General features: G+C 36.0%; 1 protein-coding gene across 1 annotated transcript in view; it reads right to left on the bottom strand.

Annotated features, from left to right (window-relative positions):
* The window catches only part of LOC107101345 (contactin-5-like), a gene marked incomplete at its 3' end in the record, with an annotated part of 115,673 nt that overhangs the window by 19,683 nt on the left and 68,568 nt on the right, over nucleotides 1-27,422 (bottom strand). Inside the window, exons 3-5 of the mRNA XM_015400226.1 lie at nucleotides 17,535-17,744; nucleotides 4,277-4,400; nucleotides 4,007-4,182 (exon numbers count right to left, since the gene is read on the bottom strand). Of these exons, the coding sequence (XP_015255712.1) occupies nucleotides 4,007-4,182; nucleotides 4,277-4,400; nucleotides 17,535-17,744 (510 nt within the window). The remainder of the gene's footprint in view (nucleotides 1-4,006; nucleotides 4,183-4,276; nucleotides 4,401-17,534; nucleotides 17,745-27,422) is intronic.

Genomic DNA, 27,422 nt, shown 5'->3' on the forward strand with positions numbered 1-27,422 from the left:
CACCCCCCCAAACCCCACAGCTTCACGGAAGATTTTGCAACTAAGCTGTACAACAACAGATCTACGTTCAATACAGGAGGGTTCAGGGGTACTTGTTTAGGCGTTTTGTCTCTATTTAAGACAAATGACACAGTCATTATGATCAACTCTTTCATTATGACAGGATTACACACAAAAAAGGGAAAAGAATTTTAAGAGAAGCTTATTTATTTCAGTACATTAAAGGTATTTGGAGAAATGTACTGGCAGCAAATTCACAGGGCTTTCATAAACTGGCCCCTCATGCTGACTGTTATAAAAGCAAGCAATTACTGACATGGATCATAAAACACTCCTATGCTGTGCCAGTCAAATTAGGTTGGAGCTTTAATCATCACAGCCACAATGATTTTAGACTGAAAGATTAAAATGTGGACAATAAAAGCTTGAACACCTTCTCTGAAATCCCAAATAAATTAACCGTTGGTCATTGCAAAGCATTGCTGTGTTTTCGGAGATACAAAATCTGAGCAAAATATCAGAATAATATCTTGATCTGTATTTGATGGATAATGGGAACCAGCAAACAGTATTGCTGGAAACGTGTAAACAGCTCTCCCTGTCTTAACACGAAGCAAATAAATGAGCATCTAAATGTTAGACAGCTCATTTTTAGGCAGGTTGCATTTCTCAAGCTCAGTCTTCAAAACACATATGTGACCCTTGACCAAAGTGAGGAGAAGGAAAAGATCCAGACAGATGAAGGCAAGTTGCTTGGAATGCAGCTCATGCTTTTTCTGATATAGAATTGCTATTTTTTTCTTTTTCTACTTTTATCTCTACTTTACCATCTGGGTATTTCTGTCTGCCAGTGCAGTTTGTTTTATATTTAAACTCAGAGCTGTTCATTCAAACATTCCTTTTACAAGCCTACTCTATACAATTACACATACATCAGTTTGGAGTAAAGAGTTAACCTGTTAACATATCACATACAGGTACTGTATTCTAAACCTTTAAAAGGTAAAAAAGAGAAATCTCTCAATGTTAAAAATCTCTTACTTGTAGATACAGTTGAGGTCTATGCTATTGTAGAAAGAAATTGAACTTGTAAATAAGTCTTGTACACTTAAATCTGGATTAACAGCCGAATGACTGCAGGTTTCAAAGTATGGGTATGTTAAGTGCCCTAGTTTACATATAGGAGGATGAAAAAAGTGCAAAAGACGACTTCTAATGGGTATTTAAACATAAAAAGTGTATCACCATATATTAAGAACACAATGCTACAATTGTTAAAAACAGCACACCAAAATTGCAAAGTATACCATTATGGAAAAAGAAAGAACAATTCCTTCTAGTGGCAACCGGAAGTCACCAAATTACTTCCATAAATCATCTATATTCAGCTTTCCTAAAACACTATAGACATACCGTAAATTCTCTAATATTGGCCTGTATTCCAATAGCGGCCGGGTCTCTAATAATGGCCGGTCTCGCTGTCAGAGGAGGTAAATAATGGCCGGTCTCTAATACAGGCCGGGGCTATAAACGTTTTTTCTGGGCATACCTCAACATTATACTTGTGGTAGTAAGTAACATACAAGTACCACAGCCCTGCGCAGCTGAACGACAGGCCCTGCTGCTGCCCGTCTGCGCGAGGAAGAGAACAGACACGCAGCAGAACAGGAGGAGCAGCGCGAGTGATGAGGAGAATAAAGGGAGAGATGAAGAGGAGGAGGAAACTGAGGAGGAGAATTAAACAGAATTGGAGGATTTTTATATATTTTTTTTACTTCAAACCAAGCGAGACACGGTAACTGTACTTTTTCAATAAATGAACCTAGTGTTTTATAGGTTCAAATAGACACAAAATCTCATTTTTATTCATTCCACTGGTAGTCTGTTTTGCTCAAATAGCAATAGAGGCCTGTCTCTAATACTGGCCTCTATCCAATAAAGGCCTGGACCGCGATGCACTTGAGTGAAATAAAGGCCCGGGCCTATATTAGAGAATTTACGGTATTTAAGTTATTTTCTATGACAGGATTTTATTTCAATGTATGTGTATTTGGAATGACTTTAAAAAAAACTGATAATTCAAGTAATTCAATAATATCAAGTGATACAAAAAGATTAAAATACTTTTTTGAAGGTTCAGTTAAATCAGATAAATCAATAAAATAAAGAAACATTTCTGGTGGTTACTCAAAGTTTCCAATCCTTGTAACTGGATTCAAATGGATTGTAAAATCTGACGTTCTACTTCAGACAACCCTAAGCAGGAAAGCAGCCTGCAACGTGCAAAAATAAGTCTCCAAATATCTTTACAATGCCATTCCCAGGAACTACAGGTGGCTTTTATTGTTAATAACTTGTGAATGCCTGTAAAATTGGTATAATGCCAGATGCACAGTATATGGAGAATATTATTTCCAAAGTTTTACCAAGACAACAGAGACAACGAGCGAGACTTTGGAGCAAAGTCCTTTAGACTGATAAACCTGAACATTGGACACCTGAACAGAGAAGATGCTTGACACAAGTCAATTAAAGAGGCATTACGGAGTTTTCTAATGATACTGCCACCTGTGGCCACAACACAGAACTGCAGCAGTATTCTGCTTGTTGTCATAGTTTGGGCTCGTACTTAACAATATTGTTTTTTTTTTCACCTTACATGAAGCTGCTATAGTTGTCTCAGTTAAGCTGGATGCCAGGAGCTTCTGAGCATCTACAAGACATATCTTGTATATAATGTTTTGATTGTTTTCTAGGTCCGAGGCATTTAACATGTGCACGCTTGATGTCACGTGTGCTGAACAGCTCAGGAACTTTATACCCGAAGTAAATAAAAAAAAAAAGGCTACAGGCTTGTACAGTAGATGCATTGATGCTGAACTACTGAGGTGTCAGTCTGCACATCAAATGATGTGTTAGTCATAAAAGGTAAAATAAAAAGGTTATTTTAAAGATTTAGTTAGAGTAAAAACTTACAAAGTGTCTCTTTAGGAAATTAAATTAGTATTACATGAAAAATACCTAATAGCTCTAACATTGCTCATGGATCGAAGTGTCATCACCATCACAGATGTCTCTATGAATTCATGCAGTATTGTTCATGAATTCATGGTGAACTATTGTTCATCAGATGATGCTAGAGAAAAATCTAAGACCTTCTGCACAAAGCTTAAAGTAGAATTTGGCTCTGCAACATAACAATGTCCCCAAGTAGACTAGTAACATTTACGATGGACTGCAGAAATGAAGAAAATGCTCAAAAAGCATTACAGTACGAGGTGTCGGGGACACCTTGTGCACAACAACTATTTGCAACAAGTCAGCAGAAAAACAAAAAACATGATAAAAACAAGCATGGAAGCTCAAAAACATTTAAAAAGATCCCGAGCTCTGGGTCTTGTGACATTTAGGCAATTACATCCCAAAAGTTATTTTCCAGAAAAGAAAAAAAACAAAGAAAACAGAGGAGCATATAATTTTGTACCCACTTCCAGTGCAGTAACAGAGACTAGCAAGTCTCCTGTACATTACAAATTAAGCTGTTGGTCATGCTCCAAGAAAACAAAATACCTGCATGCCTTTTACTTTGGGCTCAGTACCCCTGCTCTTTTCATTTTATGCTGCCTTAGCCCATGATGTTTTTGGAGGTGGACCAGTGGTTGATCAGGGGGGAAAATGTGCTTTTGTCTCTCATTTACCACTGAGCAAAGCTTTTAAGTCTACGCACCCAGTTAGCAGCATAACTATACAGCATGAGACAGCTAGTGGGAACTATATTCAGCATTAAACCTTGCTGCAAACCCCTTTTCTAAGTACTTAGAAAGGGAAAGCAAAAATTTTTCTATTTTTAAACCATGTCATTAATTCAGTTATGACCTACAGCTGACATGAGAATAACACTTCCACTCAAAACCTTGAAAATTTTACAAAAATTCTAAAACATTTCTGACTTTCAACAGAGAACAAAACAGTGATAATAAACTGTTTGAATTTGAAGAATACTCACATGCAAACTGAAGTAGAGCCTCTCGACTGAGGATGATTCCATAGCTATTCTCAGCTTGACACTGATACTTCCCGTAGTCATTAATCTCACTTGCATTTGTAATAATGAGATCTCCATCTATGAAGGTGTAGCGATAGTCTGTCTTTGAATCTACTTCTGTCCCATTGATGTACCAGCTGAAAAACATAAGAGGGAAATTTGAAGATGTTTTAATGAGGGCAAACGTAATGAGATGAAATCAGAAGGGGGGACAAAAAAGAAAATGCACACCTGTAAGTGGGTGGTGGATTTCCCCGCGCCTCACAGTGCATCATCACTTTCTTTTCATCAGAATCCAATGGAAAAATAACATCATCTGGCTCTTGGATAAAAACAGGCCCAAACTCTTCTGTTTCTGTAAAGACAGAAAAAAAAGGGTAAACATAAAAAGATGATGATAATCGCTCAGTTCACAACAGGAGTGCCATCATTTTTCCAGTCCAATTACCTAACAATTAGGAACAGAAAATAACGATTTACAGCCTCATGCTGTGATTGAATTGGAAAGAGCTAAATGGCATCAGGATGGAGGCGACATATGTTTTCAGAGTATTAAAAGGCACTAGGAAGCATGGCTGAAAAAAAGCCCAATTGAGAAATAAAAAATTACAAATATGTGTGGAGAAAGCCTTTGAGACCTTACGGATACTCCTGTTCAGTATGATTAACTGAAAATAAGAGCTATAATACCCCTTTTCCTGGTCTAGGAAAACTGCAGCCAATTTACATTTACACCTTTAGACCCAGTGCAGTTTGCCTAAAAGGTTAAGTGAGTTGAGTGAGATAAGTGAGATTTTAACTATAGAGGTAGCTCCCAGCCAAGTTTGGAAGAGCAGAGCACAAAGTGAGCATCATTTATCTCCCTGGCTTGCTTCCAACTTTGGCTAGGCTTTTGGATTGCTGCTGTTCACTGATGTTCATTAGACAAAATAGTTGCTACATTTTTGCCACGCTTAAAAGAAAGACTAATTTAGCTGTTTAGAAATATACTTGTTTGTAAAAGCACGGACTGTAATGGTGTGAAAACATGGAGAAACACCAGGGAGAACAATCCAATCCAATTTATTTTTTTTTTTTTTTTGGGGGGGGGACTATAAACAGGAACGTAATTAGGTATGGGAGGGGAGGGAGAAAAGCTCACTCCGTCTATTTCCTGCTACTTCCTTGTAGGATTGAGCCTTTAGCATTTTAAATAGAGTTATTAAAGGTAATAATAGTAGTTATAACACTGTTCTTTAGTGCCAAATGTCTTACGTTTATGCAGTTTTTTTTTTTCTTTGATTCTTTAGCAATGTCAACAATGGTTAGTTGAACATTGCAAGGAGTTTGCCTAGTGGTTAGATCCCCACAGTCTGCACTCTGGCTCCCTGTGCAAGACCCTTAACTCCACACTCCTCCCAAGGCGCCGCAAAATGGCAGCCCACCGCTCCCCAAGGGGATGGGTTAAATGCAGTGTTAAATTTCTCCAATGTAAGATCAATGCACTTAAATTTCTTTATCCTTCCATATAACATGTAACAGAATGTATTTGCATCACGCTCTAATTTACATTTTAGTGCATTAAAGTAGCTTGACAAGAATTTGAAACTATAACAGAAAATATATAAATTTAACCTAGCACAGTATTTATACTTTTAAGTCATAGATTGTATCAATAGGTCTTTAAATAAAAGGCTTCGACATCCATGCATCAGTTTATCTATTTATTCTAACCGTGTGCTTAAAAATTAAAGACTAAAACACAGTGCATGTCAACCACACTTAAACATTTCCACCTCACAGAAGATACAGTAAACACCACTTTTTAAAGCAAAAAAACCCCGAAAACAAATATGCTTCTTCTGTTGTCTCTGAATTTAACAAACCTCATAGAAAATAAAATTTAAAATTTCAGTACTAAATTCACATGTGGGAACTATATATCACTTACGGCAGGGGTCTTCAACGTTTTCCAGGCCAAGGACCCCCAAACTGATATATGGACTTCAATATGGAGCGGGGACCGCCTAATTATATATATTATATGAAATTGTGTTATATCAAACTGGTCCTATAGTCACTCTATTACAGATGGAGTTATGTAACAAAAGTAATTTCTCCCTGGGATTATTAAAGTATTTCTGATTCTGATTCCTCTTTGATGGGACAGGTGTTGTGAATGAAACGGTGCCCAGCTTGAAAGAGCTCCTGTGTGTCACTGAATGTGAGCATTGATGCCTGAAAGACATCTTTTGCCTCCATTTATCTGTTTACTACAGTGTGTTGAATTCATCTTAATGTATATTAAAATACATTTGACTAGGTGGCACAATTGCAGGGGGGAATATAAAAAAAAAAGTCTAATGAACCAAAACTTTTGCGATCCCTATGCGGACCCCCTGTTAAAGACCTCCGACTCTGAGATTAACACTTTGAGAGATGTTTTTTTTTTTTTTTTATCTGTCCCTTTATCTCCTCCCTTTTTTCCCCTCAGTCCAAAGCAATATCTTCCTCTTCTTTTCTCATCTTCCTCTTCTTTTTCCCACCCTGGCTCTCCTCTATCTGTTGTCACTGCTGCTGTACTACATAGTTATTTTTTTCATTCCAACAGTTAAGAAAGATACTTTCATCATTTAAACAAAATTTTATGTTGGTCTAATGTTATAATATTTTTCTTTTAATCTATTATAATGCAAACTGACAGCAGAGCATCAAACCATGATTTTTTATATTTTTTGATCAGAGCATTTTATTAGATTAAGTACATTCCATACAAACAAACATAACCAGGTAAATTCACACATATTACCTAAAATAAACCCTAAGCATGAAACAACTTGACCCTGCCAACTATTGTTTAAAGCAAAACAGAACTCAATTAAAACCCATTAACATAATAAAGGTTCAGGATAACACAGTCACAGTCCCAGTTACCCGAATTCAAACCTCTACTGTAACATAGACCACCAAAAAAATGTCCAGCAGGTCTTGACATCATCCAAAAACCTTTCATTAGCTATTTTATATGCTATGTCAGAGTAATCAAAGCACCTGTTACATGCTTTTCTTACAAATGAAAAAAGTGGGGGGAAAAAACACATTAAAATTTAAACATTGAGCAGTATTTAAAATTAAGTTGTGATTAAAGAGAATTTTTACGCAAAATGGGCAGATTTCTTTGTTACGATTTGAGAGTCCAAAGTTGACCAAAATTGAAGATATGGGTTGAAGATACAGGTAAAAGGAACCTAAGTTATTAATAGTTATAAAGTCAAATATCAAGAGTTGGTGTAAAAGGGAAGGCTCTGCCAAAAAAAAACCCGATTAATATGGTGAAATGGCACATTGCTGTTTTGTTGCACCACTGACACCAAACATTACTCTGCACGTCTTTTCACGAATGGAGAGGGAAAGCGCTACCTTGAACGAAGCTGTAAACTGACAAGGATAAGTAGGCTGGGCTGAGTGAGCACAGCCAGTTGTTATTTGGGGATTTTTCGGCAAATTGCCTCGAACATGGAATGTCTGAGTTCACGAGAGGGTATGTTAGAAGGCCTGAGATCACACAGACAAGGGAGCACCTTGAAGAGAGATGCTGTTTCCATCTATTTTAGGGGATCTCCTGTGAAAAGCTTGCCAAGGAAATGTAGTGACCAGCCAGATCAAAACTCAGCAGGTAAATATGTGTCTCACAACACTAACCTCATACAGTGGTACTTACTGTTAAAAGCAAAACATAAAATAAAATAAAAAATGATTTGCCCAAAACTGAGATCTAGGTAAGCTAATCAATATAATAGAAAAGTGTATTATGATATATGTTCGAAACAGGGCAGGGTAATGCAGCAATAACTCTGTCCATCTGAACAAGACAGCTAGTTTCTTCTTTAGTATAGACTCTATGAAATCTATTTTGGGGTTAAATTTTCACATTATTAAAAAAAATATATATTTAAAAAAATCCCAAAATTGTAGTCTGGGAGTGCTTTTTTTGTAAGATTTTAACCACATTTCTCAATAAATGTTAATTTTAGTGGTGGGACATTTCTTTCAAAATATTTTATCAATGTTAACTTTCCATAAACATACAGTAGATAAAACAAATTACATTTTCTAAGTTGTCCAAAAAAACATACATTTAACGTATAACATAACCACAAAGCTTATTTTGTTTAATGACTAAGCTGCAGCTTGCTTTTCTGCTGCGAATAAGATCATGTAACTTTTTTTTTTTCACATTCTACAGTAAATATTCTGATAATCTAGATAAAGTGTCACAGCTTTATAAATAAACACATCTTGCTTACAACCTTTAGAAATATAAACTGACCTCTAGTTCCTTCACATTTCTAAATGTAGATTGATACAGTAAAATCAATTAATTGCAAGTTCTGGTTGTTTTTTACTTCTTCTCTCTCCCTTTATCACAATCTACAGAGGTTGGTTTACTATGCTCAGGAGTGCCTTCAACTAATACAAAATCATTTTTACACAGCTTTTCCCATTACTCTATATAATGCTTATCTAAATTTGAAATTCTGTCTAACTAAATCTTCAGTTTTTTAAAAAGAACCTTTCCCTATGATTTAAGAAAATAATGACTATAGTAAATCCAGCAATTATCTTAGTATATTATATTGTAAGTGACTTGTTCAACTCAGTTGAAACATAATATTTGCTGACTTAGAGGTTGATCTGGAGTACCCTCAATGGAAACATGGAAATCACTCAATCTTGAGTAAATGCCACTATTTAGAAAAGATCTCATGTCAGGATTTGAGTCAAGGCTTTTCACTCCCTGTGTATACAATTGTACCAGGCATTTTTCACCATTGTATTGCTCTATAGGGAAATGAACAGCTTTTGAAGTAATATCCCAATCACTGGAGGAAAATTCATCAGTATTAAGTTTCAAGGCATGCTGTGTTACAACCCTCAGTCTGAAGCATTGGTGGTGTAAAAAAATAAATGAAAAACCAGAGTTCACTACCCTCTCACATTATTCTTTGTAGCCTAACTGTCTTCCAAGTAAAATATACTCGACAGCATTGATTTGTTGAATGCGTCCAACTTAGCTACTACCATATTTGAAACTAATTATTACAAACAAAGTAATATGAAACATAGAGCTGAATAAAATATCTAACAAATTATTTGCAATTGAGTTATCATGTATGTTTTCACTGTTAAGGTCATGTTAAACAAAGATTTCTAAAAAGTTGCACTAAATTGCATTGCGCAATTTATCTTTACTATGGGTAATAAGTGGATGTCTTGAAAGTGATTTGCAAAGATTTCTGCAAAATTTTAGGATGTGGAAACAATTTTGCTTAGGTCCATTAAAATAAACATATTACATGTGACAGTTATCATAAAATAAAGATCAGGTTCAAAGCTATGTAGATGGAGGTAATAATGATGATTATTAAAAAATTATAATGATAATGCTAAATAATATTTATAGTGCCCCTCACATAGGTAGCCTATCTCAAGGGGCTATTAAAAAAAGTAAAAAAAAAAAAAATAGAAATATGAAAATAACTAAAGCTAAAAAATAATAATAATAATACATCTTAAGCCATGAAAAAGCTGTCTTTGTCAGCTGCTTGACATCCGTTATTCTCTCCCAGACAGAGGAGCCACAGTCAGGTTTAGACTGGGCTCTAAACCAGGTTTATCTTCAACAGCTTCATCCAATAAACTTAATAAAAAAACCTCAAAAGATTCCCTGTTTCTCGCTGTATTAATTTTTGCCAGCCTGTGGAAAATTATTGTCTGTAAAAATATGGTTCTACTTTTATTACTTTTGATAGTATAAATATGTTAACATACATACAATAATTCTCTCTATCCACTGACACTGTGTAAATGCCTCCTTTGTGGTAACAATGTGTGCAGAAACTTAGCTGTGACTTTTAGAATTACAAAAAAAAAAGAAACAAAAAATGTTGAGTTACATATTTGGAGAATATTTGGTAAATGTTCACATAAACATTTTGCATCTTCACCAAACATGAATTTGCCCGGTTTGGTTATAATAATATATCATCTACACATGGATGAGGAGAAAACATACAAAGAAAAATTTGCACATGTCATCTGCTGATGTAAGAACCAAGTTGCTTTGTAAATTATTTTAAAGACCATATAGACAACTGAAAGCTCCACAATTCAACAAACAAATTATTTGTTACCGTCCATCTTTATTAAATAATAAAAGTAATTATATATAAACACTAATGCACTAATGCAATATAGAATGCATCCTTCCTGCAGCACTTTTTCCACATTTAGTTATGTCACAGTTGTATTCCTAATAAAATTAAATAAATCTCCTTCCACAAAACTTTACAAAAAATATCCCAGTATGGCTATTTAAAAACTTTTTTGAGGTTGTTGCAAATTGCAAATTTATATATATAAAAAAGAAAATTAAGAAATCAAATTTAAGTAAGTATTCACAGCTTTTAATATAATGTTAATTCACCTTTGGCAGCTGTTAGAGCCTTAAGTCTTTTCAAACAGGATGCCATAAGGTTAGTACATCTATCATAGAGCTTCTCTGACATAGACTGTAAACCATGTGACCTTATGTAGACAGGTAAGCGCCTCTCCCTTATGATGTCCAATTAACTGAATTTACAACAGTTGGACAGTTGGATTTTAGCTGCATAAAAATCTCAAAGATTATTTCTGTTAAACAATTGTATTAAATATGTATTAATCTCAAAAGAAAAAAAATATGTTAACATGGTAATAATGTGGTACTCTGTGTAGAGTCTTAAGGAAGTAATTAATTCATTACCATTATGAGTATGGATGTAATTTATTTAAATTAAGAAAAAGTGCTGTGAACAGTTCCCAGATTTACTGTAACATTTTTAAGATGGTTTACATCTCTCTGATATCAGTTAGATATCGGCGTCACCTTTGCGGTAAAAGTGTCTCAATTTACAAATTAATACAACAATCAAGCAAAGTAACAACAACAAAAAGACCGAAAACAAACAAACAAACAAAAATTCCAGTGTTAAATATGCAGTTTAAAAGTATATTGACTCTTTTAGAGTTATTACAACAACCACTAGAGTAAAATATACACCATGTAGAGTTCTAACTTAACATTTATTTCAAGTGGGACCAAATGCACTCTTAAAGTGTTACTTTAACACCGCAAAATTTACTGCGTAAACAGAACAAAAAAATAGAAACTGAATAGGGTAAAAGTTCATTACAGTAGGTGCCAATTTGATATTGTAACAACTATTAATACAGCTTTCTTTATTCAGTGCAATTAAAGTCGTAGGGAAGCGGCTGTTCCAATGGTTTCAGTTCCGAATTCTCCCGAGTGGTGTCCGACTTTAAACGAGTGAATAAAGTGAATGCGATCGGTCGATTATCAAGGGGGCGGGATTGTTGTGGCAGAAGGTTCGCAAGCATTTTGGTTGTCTCTGAAGCATCTTACTAACCAGTTAGCAACTTAGTGCTAGTAGGTTCCCAATGGGAAATTACATTGGGACCAAGTAGAACTTAGCAACAACACTGTCAATGAATGCTATGGACAGCGAAAAATATGCAAGAGGAGGCGAGTTGGATGAGTCTCCTCCGTCATACATTTTTTATTTAGAGGAGGAAAGTGGGGATGAAGATGTTGTGGAAGAGGACACCAGGGCAGCAGAAGCTTGGTTTGGTGTAGAAGGCTTACAGCCGTACGTTTGAACTCTTGCCTCACAACGCTGCTAGTTCTATTAGCTCTACATCTGCCGAAGACAAAGACGTCCATCCCCTTAAACACTGGGACATAACTCAATGGTAAAATAAATGATTCTTATTTCAACCATTGAGTATATTAGCTGCGACGTATGAATCGAGATGCTGTAACTGAAAAAATTAACACAGGCCGTTAGAATTAACACAGCATTTCAGATTCAGTGACATAAACTAAACCATAATGTGTTAAAGACACGCTTAGTTGTTTTAAGCTCCATCCGCATGGAGACAAGATTAGACATAATCATAGGCCAGCTAACGGCCTTAGCAGTGCCCAAGACAAAGTACTTATCTATGGGCCCTCAACTGTGACAGTCATTTCTCAGAAAGTAACAAAATTAGCAAATCAGTTACTGAAATGTCAAAGAAAGAACTTACCAGAAAGCAACTATGTAGATCTAAAATGCTGATGATTCTGTCCAACTTTCCTGTTATTGGAGCTAAATGGTGAACTGGGGGTTCAATTATTACACAACATTTTTTATAGAAATAAACTGTGTGACAGACCAGCATTATTAAGAGAATATGGCAAAGAGGCTGATGGCAGTTAGAGAAGGTGTAGAGATACAAAGCTTATATGTGAGAATCTGTAAATAGTAAAACTCTTAGTAGTGCAGTTCACAAATCTGGCATTTACTTGGGGCTAAACCATATTACAAGATACGGTATAGAAGAGTATTATGAAATAAAGCAATAACAAGAGATCACAGCTTTTCCTTTATACCATCCTTCTTCAACATATTTCCTCACTACTCTGACTAGGTTTTATGATCCTGGTCACAAAGATATATATGAGACAGCAGAAGTCCACCCAAGTTTCCAATATTTCATTAGTAAACTGCTTTGTAATGCATAGCCCCTAAAAGATTTCAGCTTATTAAATTATGCATCAACACAGTCTTGAGCGATTCCAATATTGCACAGACTTATGCTGACAACTTAAATTCTATATATTGTTGAGCAACACATTCAATGAAAAATAATTTTGTTGTTAAAATAAAGAAATAAGTACCTTTTGACATTCACAGCAAACCATTTAGATGAAACACATGGAGGAGGGTGGTCTTTTCAAGTGAGTCCAATGTTTAATATACGAAATTTAACTTACTATACTAACTATACAATATATAAAACACAAACACCACTCTGTTTTTACTATCTAACCTATTAAATAACACCTAGTCTGCTATCTTCATAAGGAGCATCAAAATGCAATAGCCACAAAGGAACAGTTTAGATCAAGGGACAATTGTGTATTAGAAAGACCTGGGGAAAGTCAAGACCTAATCAGATGCTACAACTTGAAAGTTGCTGTTTAAATAGATAGCCTGTTCCACAAAGCATTGACTCAAGGGGATTGAATAAAACTGCATGCTACACTTTTACGATTTCATATTCTTGTTTTCAGAAAAAAAAAAGCCTAGTTTTCACAAAACGTGAAGTTTGTGATTGAAATGTGCAGTTAGGTTTATAAATATAAGGATGGAGACAGCATATATATTTTTTTATATGTTTCAGTACATGAACACAACAAATGTTGAACAAAAATATTCAGATGCAGTTAAAGTTCAGGCTTTCAGCTCTAATTTAGTAGATTGAACAAAATAGTTGCATAAAAATGTGAGAAAACAAAATCCTTTTTTAAACACAATTACTTCATTTCAGGCAACTGTTTCTAGGTAACTGAACAATTTCAATAACTAAATTAAATGCTCATTTCCAACACTATGTTGAAAAGAGTTGGTGATGACTGCCTGAATTCTTCAGGGTATGGAGAACACACCCAATGCTGTTTCTTCCTTTGTAATGCACTGCCAGGTTTTTAATACATAGGTTTTTAGTTGCTTTTTATTTGTGGATCTTTCTGTTTGAAGTTTTCTCTTTAACAAGTTGAATGCATTTTCTATTGGCTTATTACGATGTGAGTGACTTGGCCATTAAAGAATATCACATTTGTTTCCTTTATCAACTCCTGGGTTGCTTTGAATTTATATTGTGTGTCATTGGCCATCATTTTTTGCAAACAGTATGTATCTAAATACCTCTGAAGTCATCTGGCAGCTTCTGTCCTGTCTTCACATCATCAATAAACAGTAATGACCCAGTGCCATTGCCTAACCTGATGTAGTCCTACTCCATTCTAGTCAGAATATGAGTCTGATACTGCTCCATAGAGCTGTGATTATGGGGCGTGTTTCCAACAAACCAGGAAAAAAAATGCCTCTGTACTCAATTGGATAGACCTACAACCAATAAGAGCAACGGAGTGTGTGACGTATGTTAAGCGACGCATAGTTGTTGTCAACAAAAATCAAAGCGTGCAGTTGCACGCCTAGAATAAGAAGATGAGCCTTGATCGCGTTTCTCTGTTCCTCTTTTAAAATTTATTTGCTGTCGATATCTTCTAGAACAGACCTAATAGCAGAATCTACACACCTCAACTCTCCAGCGGCAGCCATTGTTCTTGTCACCCAAGCGCGCTTTGGTGATGTGGTTGATTACGTTACTGTTGATCATCTGTCCATCATCGTATAAAGCCCGCCCTGACAATTTGATTGGCCTGCCAGATATTGTGCGAGCATACTCGCGCAACTATTGAGCAATGCCAGACCGAACTTCCTGACCTCAAACGTTGTGGGCAGGACTAAGTTCGGAATGGCACCCAGGCTAGCCATTGGCAGCCTTGCATGCCCAAACCATCAACCTGCCTTCCCCATGTTGTACAGATCATGTGGTATGCTATGGATCAGAGGCTCAATCCGAATACCTAAAATCATAACTGGGACCATTATGCCAATAAGGAAGCAAATCTTCGGTCACCACAATAATTGCTATAAAATAGTGCTGACAACAAGGAATAATGCAGTTGGCCATAATCTTTTGTTTGATGGACCTGGCACACACAACCTTATTCAACAAAAATCCACTATTTTGTGACATGTGCCCTGTTTGACACATGCAAATGTCCTTTAGCTTCATATTTTTGGGGTTTTATAATGGAGAGCTTCATCATATTGCTACATGTGTTTTCAGGAAAAGCTGTGCTTTCGCTAAGTAATGACATCCATAAGGGTGAAGGCTTTCCAGATTCGGCACAGCAGTTCCAGGCTCCTTTCCACCCATGAATATTGTTCTTACTGTTGACCCCAGGCAGGTGAAAGGGTAGAAGCTGGGAACAGGTATGGGAACTTTGGTGGCTTTTTATGTTTTTTTTTTTTTTCTTCTAGCAATCTACAATCTAGCTCTTTTATTCTTCAGGCTTATCAGAGGTTTCCATTGAGCAGTGAACACTCTGTATTAAGTTTCATCCAGTATTCTCTTAATGGTATACTTGGATATTGAAACACCTGCCTACTGCAGAGTTGTTCACCTGGTTGCCTGGTTTAAAGAGGTTTCTTTTCACCATGGAAATTATTCTGCAATCATCCACGACTGTTTTTTTCCGTGGGCGTCCAGGTCTCTCTGTATCGATGAGTTCACCAATCCTCTTTCTTTCTCAGGTTGTACCAAACTGTAGATTTTGTCATTCAGATAACTACTGCAATTTCTCGGGTGAGCTTTTTCTGCTTTTACAGCTTAAGGATGGCTTGTTTCACATGTATGGAGAGCTCGTTTGAATGCATATTCATAGCAAAATCTTCTAAATGCGAGCACCATACCTAAGATCAACTCCAGGTACTTCATCTGCTTGACTGTGAATGATATAACAAAGGAATTGCCCACTTGCCCACACTTGCCCATAAAACAGCATTTGAGTCAACTCTCTAATAACTTTAAGTCCCTTTAAAAATAGGGTGGCACATGTTTAGGAGCTGAATCTCCTGCACCCTTAATGAAAGTTTAACATGAATACCCTCAAATGACAAAATGGAAGTCTGACTTTATATTGAATGTTTCAGTAGAGGTAAAAAAAAATTATTATTGTTTTAAGTGCAAAAAAGAGGTGTGACAATTTTAACATGGCATTAAAATTCATGGCACAAGTTATAAAAATGATCTATCATTCTTATTTTGAGGTTATCTTACAGTATGTGTGAATGAAAACCACAACTTTCTCTAAGGAAGAGATATCCATTATATCTGGAGATCAACTCAAAGGGAGCTGAATACAGGCATGAGCTTACTTCAATTTCACAAAGGCCATAACCTGGTCAGTCCAGACAATGCACTGTGATAACAGAATGGTAAGATACATTGCAAGATCAACTCCAGACAGACAGGATGTGTGGGAAACCTGAGGGGAGAGTGTTGGAAGAGACCTGAAATATCAAAGTGTATTCACACCAATCATTTTTATAGGAGTTCAGTCAGACACTGAAATACCTGGGCTATATCTTTTTGTCTGTTGCAAGAGCTATACCTATTATAGTCTTCTACATTTTGTTGCATTTATGTGCGTGTGGACTTGTTTTTGTTACCTTGTGGGAGTACTGTGAGGCCTATTAGTTTCACACTAGTTTGATAAAAACTGGTATAAAATGTGATAGTGATTGAAAAGGAAATGCGGGACCAATGTCAGGAAATCACATTTTAGAGGTCAGGAAGAGGTTAGAGTTCATGTTAACAGTTAATTACACATAACACTCTTTTCAGAAAATTCAGTGAAATTTGCATTGTTAGCTTTCCTTTTCTTGTGGTTTTAAATGCCTAAAAAAAAAAAAACATCAGGGTGTATAATCAAAAAGTCAAAAAGTGCTTTCCAATTCATTATCTTTAGTCATGCATAAGAAATTATGCACGACTATTCTAAAGAGCTCCTTTAGTCCATTTATATTCAGGGTTAAAAGTAGCTTCAAAAAACTTAATTGGCTCTTTTTTCCTTCACACAGTTCAAAAAAGCAAATCAAGAACAAAGAGCATTATCTGATGAATCACAATCACTCGCTTATTCAAAAAATATTAAACTAACGTCATTTTCATATGTTCACTAATAGGCAACTTTCTCAAATGAAAAAAGTAAACTATAATCAGAGCATTTGCATTCATAAAAAAATCTTTATAAATATGCCCAATCCGCAACTCACCAAGTGGATTTATCTGGTTCCAATTCAGTAAATTAAATTTATGTTGTGCACTTTTTGGCTTACAAATATTAGTAAGAAAAAATGGCCAACAGATATTTTCATTTAGCTGCAGTCCTATACTTAATATTAGTATGAATAAGGCTGACATCAAAAACACACTATTGCGTGAAAAGTCAGATTTTTCCACCACCTCATAATCTGCTAAGTAACTGTTGTTTTTGGGAATAATATATGCATATTGACTTAAATACAGCTAAGTGGGATTTGCTGTCGTTAGCTAATTACTGTAGCCTTATTTTTCTTGTTGTTAAATTGAACATAACTAAAACACAATTAACTCTCCCAATGATTAAAGTTAGGGTCAACAAAGCACGGGCATTGACAGAAAAATGGAAAACAATCTTTTTTGATTGAAAAGAGCAATATAAAAATGAATGAAATCATGTGTTACGTAGTATGTTGTAATCAGATCTTTTTTCTGACCCAATATCCAGCGACTGGTTATAAATAAGGGCTTAGTAGCAAAAAGCCCCTATCCCCTCTTTCTGGTACACGGACTAATTTTTAGTGGTAATTAGTAACAGACGGTACAGGCTTAGATTCTGTTTTGTACACCAAATTTTATATATATCTATATATATATATAGAAATATAATGACGTGCTATTTTAGATAGAGGCAAATAAAAGATGAGCTTGACTAAAATATTAATTTTACCTTCACTCCTCAGATCCTCCTGAGAGCTGAGCAGGCTCAGGGCTGACAGAGGGTGACTGGAGAAAGCAGGCCAGTCAGGAGACACCAGCAAACCACTGTGCTGCTGTCGAGGTTTGCTGCGCGAATTGAGCACTGACGAAGAGCTGTCTTGTCTCATTCGTAACACTGCTGCGTATGACATCGGCCGTGCAGCAACAGCTCTTGCAAACTCTGGGGAAAAGAAATGGAACAAAAAACAGAAATATATCAGGAGTTAGGTTTCTTGTTATATTCAGAACTATTTATACAATGGACAACAGAACATCCGGGGTGAAGAGACTATTTTGAGTCAAACCCTACTTGCTTTGAAACCAGTTAACTACTGTGCATTGAAATGTGTCTTCTTTTGTGTTCTAATGAAAGAGCAGAAAACAGAAAAGCTTACCAAATAATAATAAAAAAATTGGTTTTGTAAAATTAATAAATAGAAAATATTCCTACAGTCGAGTAACTGCTCTTAGAGAGGGTTTAGAATAAAAAGATTTTTATATTTGATTGAAAAGCTAAATGGGTCTTTCGACAGATATGCAAAATCATACTTTTGAATTGTGCATTTCTGAACCCACTCCCTTTTAATTAGAATCAGCATCTGCAGTTGAAAGCTGCTGAATCAAATCCTGTGTCTGTCTTCTATCATGTTTTGGAAGAATAACACTTTTTAAGAGCACAAACACCTTACTTTTGGCTAAAGGAAAAAAGTATTCTTTAAAAACAATCTAATTTCTAAAAAAAAAAAAATTGCTGAATACAGTCTTACACTTAAAACAATGTGTGTTCAAGAATATCTGGTGAAAAGGCATGGATAAACTGTGTTAATTTAAATACAGTCTATACTTTAACAGTCAAGTCAATAATGACCCTGGTCTTATTCCACATTTTTACATTTCCGATGTCATAAACCAAAAAAAAAAAAGCCAAAAATTGACTTACTGTATCACTGCTGTCAAAGGGTTGCAATACTTATTTTCTTTTGAAAAATACATGTTGGCAAATGAGACATAGTGCTGTGCTTTTATTAGAATATGAATATTACAACTCAGAATGACATAAAACGAGGTTTGACAGATAAGAGATCATTTTTAGAGGAACTATATGAAACAGCTAAAAGTCTAGATAACAATAAAAAATCAGCAAGCCAAATCAATGCAGATGTAGTGTTCACACTAAAATGGAAAATACTAGAAACAAACAAGAAACCTAAAGCACAGCAACAGTCTAATCAGAGTTCTGCAAAAGGGGGTGGAGGTATTTTGCACAACATGATAAAGTGCTGTGGAAGAACTGAATAAAACAGAGAAATAATTATGTATCCTTAGGGACTTGTCAGCACAAAAGTACTACTATCTAAAAATGGAGAGCAGGCAATTACTGTATAACACATTCTTGGGCACAGCAAGATATGAAACTCTGAAATTAAAAGCACCGTGTGACAGAATATTGTAAAGCAAAGAAATGGATAGATAGATGCATTCTTAGAAGTCAATCGGTTTATCGTGTCAGGAATCTGCTCTCTTGAGTTGTATACTTAGCCGTCTTTGCAAAAAAACACTGAACTTTTAATCACAGAAAACAGCATTGCTTTAACAACCATAAGAAAAAAATGTATTTTCTTCTTAGAAAACAAAGCTGACAGAAGCAGTACTTTCCAAGAGTTGAAGTCTTTTGTACTCTCTCTCTCAAAAGTGTGAATGCATTTTCTTGTTTGCTTTTTTATGCACGTATGAACAGCATATAATGCTTAGAAATAACTAGCAAGGAGAAAATGAACACTTTATATGGAATAATTAATTTGCAATTAATTAATATTGTGTGCTTACCATGACTACCTAAATATACAATTATACTTGAGGGACTGGTCTGGTAATCCATCAAATAGTGGTCTATGTGAAATTGTGACAGACTAACATGTGGATTAGTTTGTCACATGAAATTTAAAAAATACACTAATATTCAAGGCTATAAATTGTTAAAAGTTAAAATGATGTAAAACCTTTTCATGGTGTTGTAAAACCAAAACGAAGCTGGTTTGTCAAAGCCATGTTGCAGATGATTTTGTGAAACATCAAAGTATTTTGCATCAATGGATCTTTTACGTATCCCATGATCTGCTATCATTATAAATAGAACATGTTTACTGGGATCTATGTGGTAGAATGGATATACTGCTGTTGCAACAGACCAGGGGTCTCAATATTAAAAACATTGCTTGGAATCAATACTAAAATGGAATATGCCCAAAAAAAAATCCTGATTTATTAAACCCTGTGCACGTACAAAGCCAAGCATTTTTCCTTAAAGATCACAAATGTGCCTCCAAGTTTGCATCCAAGGCTCAAAGTCATGTTTAGCCTAATTCACGCTCATACTCAACTAAAAAAGATCCATGCAAAGAACTGCATGAATGTCACTGTGCATTTAAATGAGTTCACTGATCATTATTTAATTGTTACCAATAACAACCGAAGCCAAGAGAACAAAAAAAGAACAGTTTAACTGAGGTGTCTGAGTGAGAGGTGGCAAGTCAGAAAAATATATTTGGTAGTAACTATAAATAAAAGGAAATATCATTTATAACACCTTTAGGGTCTGATGTGGATTGATCATATTAAAAATGAGTCAGACAGCATTTCACTTATCGCGGAATGTGACATCTCAGCTTTATGACAGAGTTATTTTGTTCCTGAAAACAGCTTCAGGCACAGAGTAAATTAATTGTTGATTATGTTTAACACCAGTTTGCCCCGGTAAGAGCAAGCAGGAACCACAGAGAGGTTAACAGCTGTAATTAATTAATTAAAAAAAGCAAAACACAAAACAAAAAAAATCTGTCATCATCCGGGGTGAAGAAAACATTGCTAATCCATGAAAATGCATTCCCTGCTAATTCTCCCATTTCAGAAGTCTTATTGGCAGCATATGTCACACTGAGGTTTTGAATCTGATAAAACCAATCTATAATTAAAGCTTCATATGAAGTGAAATTTACTTTCCATGAGAAATTATGATGCAATCTGGTTTCAGTTCCCAACCACATTCAGTCTTGTATAACCACATTCAGTCAGAATATGTATACCCGTCTGAATGGGCCAGAATTTGTGTAAGGGATCGCAAATTTGATGATCTTGACGATCTGTTAGATCTTAGTTATGTGGTAGTAGTAGGATGGGTAGGCTAGTTGACTTTATTGGTCAATACAACTACATTGGCCTTCTAGATTTGACCCATCCTTTAGGTAGATTGGGAAGCTTGTTGTGACTGGGGATCAAACAATGGGTCTTACTCAGGGAGCCAGAGTGGGAGTTGGGCTTTAACTGGGTACTTGCACCTTTTTTTGAGCACGCAAAAGCTCTGCTCTAACCAATCTTAATACACTTTATTAAGTAGTAAGATAATTATTAGTTAAATTATTTATTCAGCGTGCCATACTGTTAGTTTCCCATCAGCTTCAAGCATCCAGAAAGTAACACGTAATGAAGGATCCATTCCTAATATTGGGTTAGTTTTTGTTTTTTTTCTCACAGGCTATTTCTGTAGTAGTTGTGAACATGGCCGGCATACTTAGCATTAGGCACTGGCCAGTTATCAGTTTCAAGGTATAAAATGATAGAAAGGATTCTCCATGATGCCATTCCTGCAGTATAAGTATCTTATTTATATAAGAAAAACTCGTCAGAGTGTTCAGGTTATGAGCAGTTGCAGCATCACTATCTTTTCCTTGTGCATCCCTTTGGAGCTCCTACAGTAGCAGCCATTCAAAATGGCCCTTCCCAGTCAATCACCAGCCTAATGGCAGCCTCCTCCCCTGCAACTCCCAGCCAAATCCCCTCCAATTTCCAGCCACTGGCCTTCTCCTGGGCGTGCATTTTTTTTTTCTCTGACTCCACCCTTTCACTAAATTACATGGTCTGACTAGGAGGTGGGGCTTCTCTATAGATCTTAATTTCCACAAATAATGACAGAAAGAATATTTTAGTTCAAAGATTGATGTTTAAAAGGAATTGTAGAGGACCAGACAAGGACCAGCTAAGGGCCAATCAAGGAAAGTGTGGAAGTTTTGAATGGCTACTACTGTATTTCTATAGGTATGTTGTCTTTGGCTCTTCCAGACATGCTAACAAACACATGTTATGGATGGGCAGAAAGATCCTCATCGTTGAAGTGATATCTTTGTCAGATATTTGTAATGCTATTCTTACAGCAGTAGCCATTCAAAATTTCCCTACTTTCCTTGAGGGGCCCCTGGCTGGTCCCCCTTCAATTCCTTTTGAAACATCAATAGTTGTACTGAAATATTCTTTCTGTCATGATTTGTTGACATTAGGATCTAAAGAGAAGCATCATCTCCTGGTCAGACCCTGTAATTCAGTGAAAGGGTGGAGTCAGAGTAACAAAAATATGCAACAGGGGGTCACTCCAGTGGATGGACGTTTGAGGGGATTTCACAGGGAGTTGGGGGGAAGTGTGCTGCCATTCAGCTGGCTCTTAACTGGGAAGAGCCATTTTGAATGACTGCTACTGTATGCAGCAAGACGTTATGAAGACTGACATTTTTCATTATGTGCTATCACAGAAGCTGCTTCATAGAGACTAGTTCAAGTCTCAATGATTTTTTTAAGTTGCAGTGTTTGCACGTGTGCAAGTGAAGAATTAACTGCACATGGACAAGTGGACAGAAATTATTAACAAGTTCTGAGAAGACAAAGCTGGCCCATAAAATGAACATGGAAGCACTTATGCAGAAAATGTTCTTTCTTAGAGAAAGAGAACTCTAAAAGGTAAGACCAGTGGTAGCTCCTTCAGTGATTTCATGTATGAAGGAAACACAGTTAAATAGGTCAGCACATGGCGTTATTTTTTTTATTTCTTAAAGCCTTTTAAAATTATTGTCCAGTAAATATTTGATAAAATTTTCATCTGCTGCAACCCTTTCTCCTATCTTCTGTTGTCTTACTTATCTGTGAGTGACATTTGTGCCTGTGGCTCACATGTGTGACTTTGATTGATAAGTATCTTGGATTAATTTGATTGGATGAAAAATGACACAAAGGTCTGAGTGGTCAGGGACAGAGCTCTGCACCCTGAGGAGAAACAATTATAGACCAGTATGGAATGCAGAGGTTTACAAAATATCTTCTTCAAGCCTATACAAAAATGAATAAGCAAAATAAAGAAATTCTGAAAAAAAAATATAAATCCAGACCTTTAATTCATAAATGTACAAATGTAACGATTGCTCTTTGTAATTTACGTTTACTGTGCATGCATTTTTGTTTTCTGCAACTGTGATGAGGATTTCCTAGAGCTATATATCGATAAACTGCCACTGCAAAAACTTGAAATGAGAGCCGCCACTTCCCTGCATTGCAATTATTCACTTGTAATCTATTTGGCTATCAATGACTAAATGGAAAGACAGGAAAGATGATAAAAATAAAAAATAAGATATATGCTTATATTGGCATCCTCCTTGATCAAACATAGCTAGGAACATTATCTACTAAATACTTTTAGTTTTGAAATCAGAATTACAGGATGAATCCATATATATTTAAGAGTGTATGATTGACCAACAAAAAGCTTGAAATGTCAAAACATGATTCAGCAAAGTCCTTGTTTCATGATCTTGAAGATTCTGATTGAGTAACAAACCAGGATATTGGATATATGGATCCTCTTGGGTCCTGTGGATTGAAGAACAGGATCTTCGATAAAAGGATTTGCCTACCACAGAGGCCGTAATATCCCATCAGATAGTTCTTTGTTCAAAGAGTGATATAAAGACACATTTGGAAAAACCGTGAATGAGAAAACACTATCCTAATGCACGGTCACTTGCTGTGAATTCTCAGAGCTGCTGTCTGCCATAATAACCATGTTTTGACACTTTGATGGGTAAAGAATGTGAATTGGGGTCTGATCTAAACCTGTGCTTTCTCAAGCAGACCTTTTATGTGAAAGATCCTTCTATTTTTTTTCTTTCATTAAACAACACACTTCAATGTATTTTAATGAGGGCTTATGTTATGGCTAAACCCACCACAATGTATAACTGCAATATGGAGAAAAATAGACATAATTTTTACACATTTTAAAACTAAAAATTCAAAACGAGAGATGTATCATTGCAGAATATTTAGCAGAATAAACTTTTGTTACAGTTCTAGCTGTGTTGCTACCAGTTTGCCACATTTAGTGGATTCATATTATAGTTTTATTCACAAAAGAACTCAATTTGATTGGACAGTGGACAGTATTCAAATCTTGCTAGAATCATAGAATCATTGAAGGTCTGGACTTTGACTATGTCATTCAAAATAATGCTGTGCTCTACAGACTTCAGTTTAAATGTAGAATTATGATGAAGCAAACACCATGTTTCAAAGTGAGGAATAAAGCAGGAGAATTATTTATTGCATAAAAAATGATTTGTAAATGTATTATCGGCCATATATAACCAGACGATTTCTTTAACATGTGTGGTGCATTTGTTTACATGGCATTAAAGTTGCACTTAGTGTCCCTTCCATGCAAAGTGTACTTAATGTCCAGGAACCTGAGTTGCTCCATGGCACAGTGGTTAGAACTGCTGCCTTGCAGCAAGAAGGTTCTGGATGTGATTCCTGGCCCGGGGTCTTTCAGCATGTTCTCCATGCGCATGCATGGGATCTCTCCAGGTACTCTGGTTTCCTCCCACAGTCCAAAAATATGACCGTTAGGTTAATTGGTTTCTCAACATTTTCCTTAGGTGTGCGTGAATCATTGTTAGTCTGTGTTGCCCTGCCATGGACTGGCACTCTGTCAAGGGTATAACCCGCCCCTCGTCCGTAGACATCTGGACATTGGAACCAGCAACCCTCGCGATCCCCCGCGTGACAGAAATGGGATGGATGTCCAGGAATGTACAGGCAGGACTTATCAACCTATAACATTATCCCACCTTGGCTGTGGCTTTCTGAGGGCCTACAAGAGATACCATGGGCCTCTCAGATGTTTCTCTGTTTATTGTCCATCTTATCTAACCTTTTGGTTTAGTTGGTTAGCTGAGTCTGTCTGGGTTGCACTGATGTTTTCTTGTATATTGTTTTTATTATTTTTATGAGGATGGATTTTAATCAGGAAGCAATTTCTTTTTTTTTTTATTTTAACCTAAACCTAAAGAAACAAAAAATGTATACCTAGAATTTCAGCTGTCTTTGGGTGTTTATGATGCTTTTAATGTAAAATTTTCTCTAAGGCCTTTACAGAACAGCAGTATTTGTGCAGGGATTACATGGTAAGGTAACATTTAGGCAACTGGTGGAATTGTATTTCACTTCATACAGTGCTACAATAACACTGGGTAAAAACTAGAAAACCACAATTTGTGGATTAAATTAATAAAAACTGAATTTAATTTTATTTTACAAATAGTTTCCAATGTTCTGTTAGCCCAGTAAACTAGCCCCCCTGCCAGTGGCCAAATAATTTCTGCCTGCGTGTTTGGTCTAGCCTCTATCAATGCCCCAGGCCCTAGAAGTGGCGGGCCAATCACAACGCAGAGATGTGTTTTGAATTTCTGGATGCAAAGCGGGTGGGGTTGTGACGGCGTGACGACAAAGCTTTGTGACACTAAAGAAAGAACAACAATAAAATGGCAAAAATTATTGAACAGTTCTCAGTTGACTCAGCTTTAGAATCAGCTTTAGAAGGATTAGACTTGGGGTTTTTGTTGAAACATGAACAGGAAGAGGCTCTATGCTTATTGTTTTAAGAAGGACATATTCGCCATTTTATCGACAGGCTGTTTGTTTACACTCCCCCACCAGCTTTCTGTAAGGCTTACTACAGTACATCCGGTCAGTTGCGCTCATTGATCAGAGCGTTGGCCAATAGGCAAAGACATGGTTTGAAAAACAACGGGTTGTTCTCCTCAACATTCTTCCGATGTCTCATTCATCGAGGCCAGACTAAATTACATATTTAATCTCACATTCAGTCTGCTTTATCAGGCTAATGTTCTTTAGCAAAGTCTCAAAAGAAAAATTTTGAAATTTTGAAAAGGTATTAGGGGTTTAAGTATTTTTGTAAATAATTTCACATACAACCTTTTCGAAAGATCCATTAGAGTTGCATGATCACTTAAATATCTGATATTTTTGGTGAAAAACTCTAACACAGTTGTTATTTGTCCACAAGCCATTAACAATTACAGTAAGTTTAGAGTTATGTTGCATCATATCCAAGTTGTAAAAACAAAAAAAATATACAAGAACTTACCTGAAAGCCTGAAATCACTGCAGCACTAACCATATAAATGCATGCTATTGCATCTAGTATGCCTTATAGCAAACACTGCTGGAGTATTCTCTTCACAGGACATATACTGGAAAGCCAAATTCTATACTGAAGCAAAATCTTTAACACTGAGTACAAAAAAAATCTCCCTTTTGTTTGTTTGACTACAGGAACCAACTGGCACCTGCTCTTGTCAGCTTTCACCTTCATCTGATAAAAGCAATGACCCTTGCCGATCCCACTGATCCCTATCTTTCAGAGAGCGTAAAAAAAGAGAAACACTCCTAGTTGAAAGGACTCTGTGTGCTGTGTTTCCGAGAGCTCCAACCCAATGTCATCAGTTATTGTTTGAGGTCGTAACACGAGCCTTATGATAACATCTCAAAAGGTGACAAATGCCATCTGATACCTGAACAAGGAACAAAAAGCCAAAACACCTCTGTTACTTGTCCTTATTATCATATAAATGTTCAGCTATTAGAGGGTTTTGTTTTAATGAAGGTTACATTATTGGTGAAGTAGCACTTAATTGGGACAGGTATTCACCTCTGAGATAACAGAATTAACATGTAAACAAATTACAGACAGAGGGAGAGCATGAACCTTAAAGTAATGCCATTGCTCAGGACAACAATGGAAACGGCTAAGGAAAACAATGGACAAGTCGTTTACTTGAATGAGGTCAAAGGGTTGACAATATACAAGGGAGGAAGTGTGAGCCTTATGGGGATTTGTTTGCCGTTTGCAAAACTCTGTAGAATAATGTACATTAAGTCGGTGAGGCATTCATGGTGCTCAAGTGGACTGACATGATTGGCCATTCCCTATAAGATTAATGAAGACCTTCAGAGGGAGATTATATTGACTCAAGCTGATTATGCCTGAGACCATTTATTCAGCTGAATATCATTACAGATTGAACAATCCATACATCATATGCATGCTCACCGTACTTCCCATCACAATATACTACTAACTAAGCCCTATTCTTTTTTTTTTTCATTTCTTTTGGGGGACCGAGGGGATCATATGAGTGGATTTAACCTTGCTAGGGTATGAAACAGCAGTTATGCTGTAATAAATGCTTTTAGGTGCGGAAATCTTCTTTAAAATTCTTGACAACCACATTTCTAAAGGGGAATCATTCGATAAATGGAGATAATTGAAATTATTCACATATTTTGGTGCATATACTGTTCCTAGCAAAAGTATTCATACCCTTAAACATTTCTTTTTATAAGCTGTGTTTACATTCAAATAAAATCTGAATTTTAAAGAACTTTTAAAAGGTGGTGGTGTTACATTTTGGTTTAAAGTAAATTAACAAGCACTCTAAAGCATATTGCCGTCCTTTGTCTTTGTCAATATTACATTGTCATGCATGGATGCAGTAAAAGGAAAGTAGAGGCACCAATCTAGCATTGACCATCGGTCAGTAATGAAGAAAAGTTTTTATTAATATGTTGTAATTGGGGAAATTGTTCTTATGTTAACATGTCTGTTAGTAACGGAGATGTTGCTTCCAGCCAAGTTTACGCAAATAATGTAAACATCTGGTAAGACGCTGACAGCAGA

Source organism: Cyprinodon variegatus, unplaced genomic scaffold (genome assembly GCF_000732505.1).
Source record: "Cyprinodon variegatus isolate N-32 unplaced genomic scaffold, C_variegatus-1.0 Scaffold1084, whole genome shotgun sequence".
NCBI lineage: Eukaryota > Metazoa > Chordata > Actinopteri > Cyprinodontiformes > Cyprinodontidae > Cyprinodon > Cyprinodon variegatus.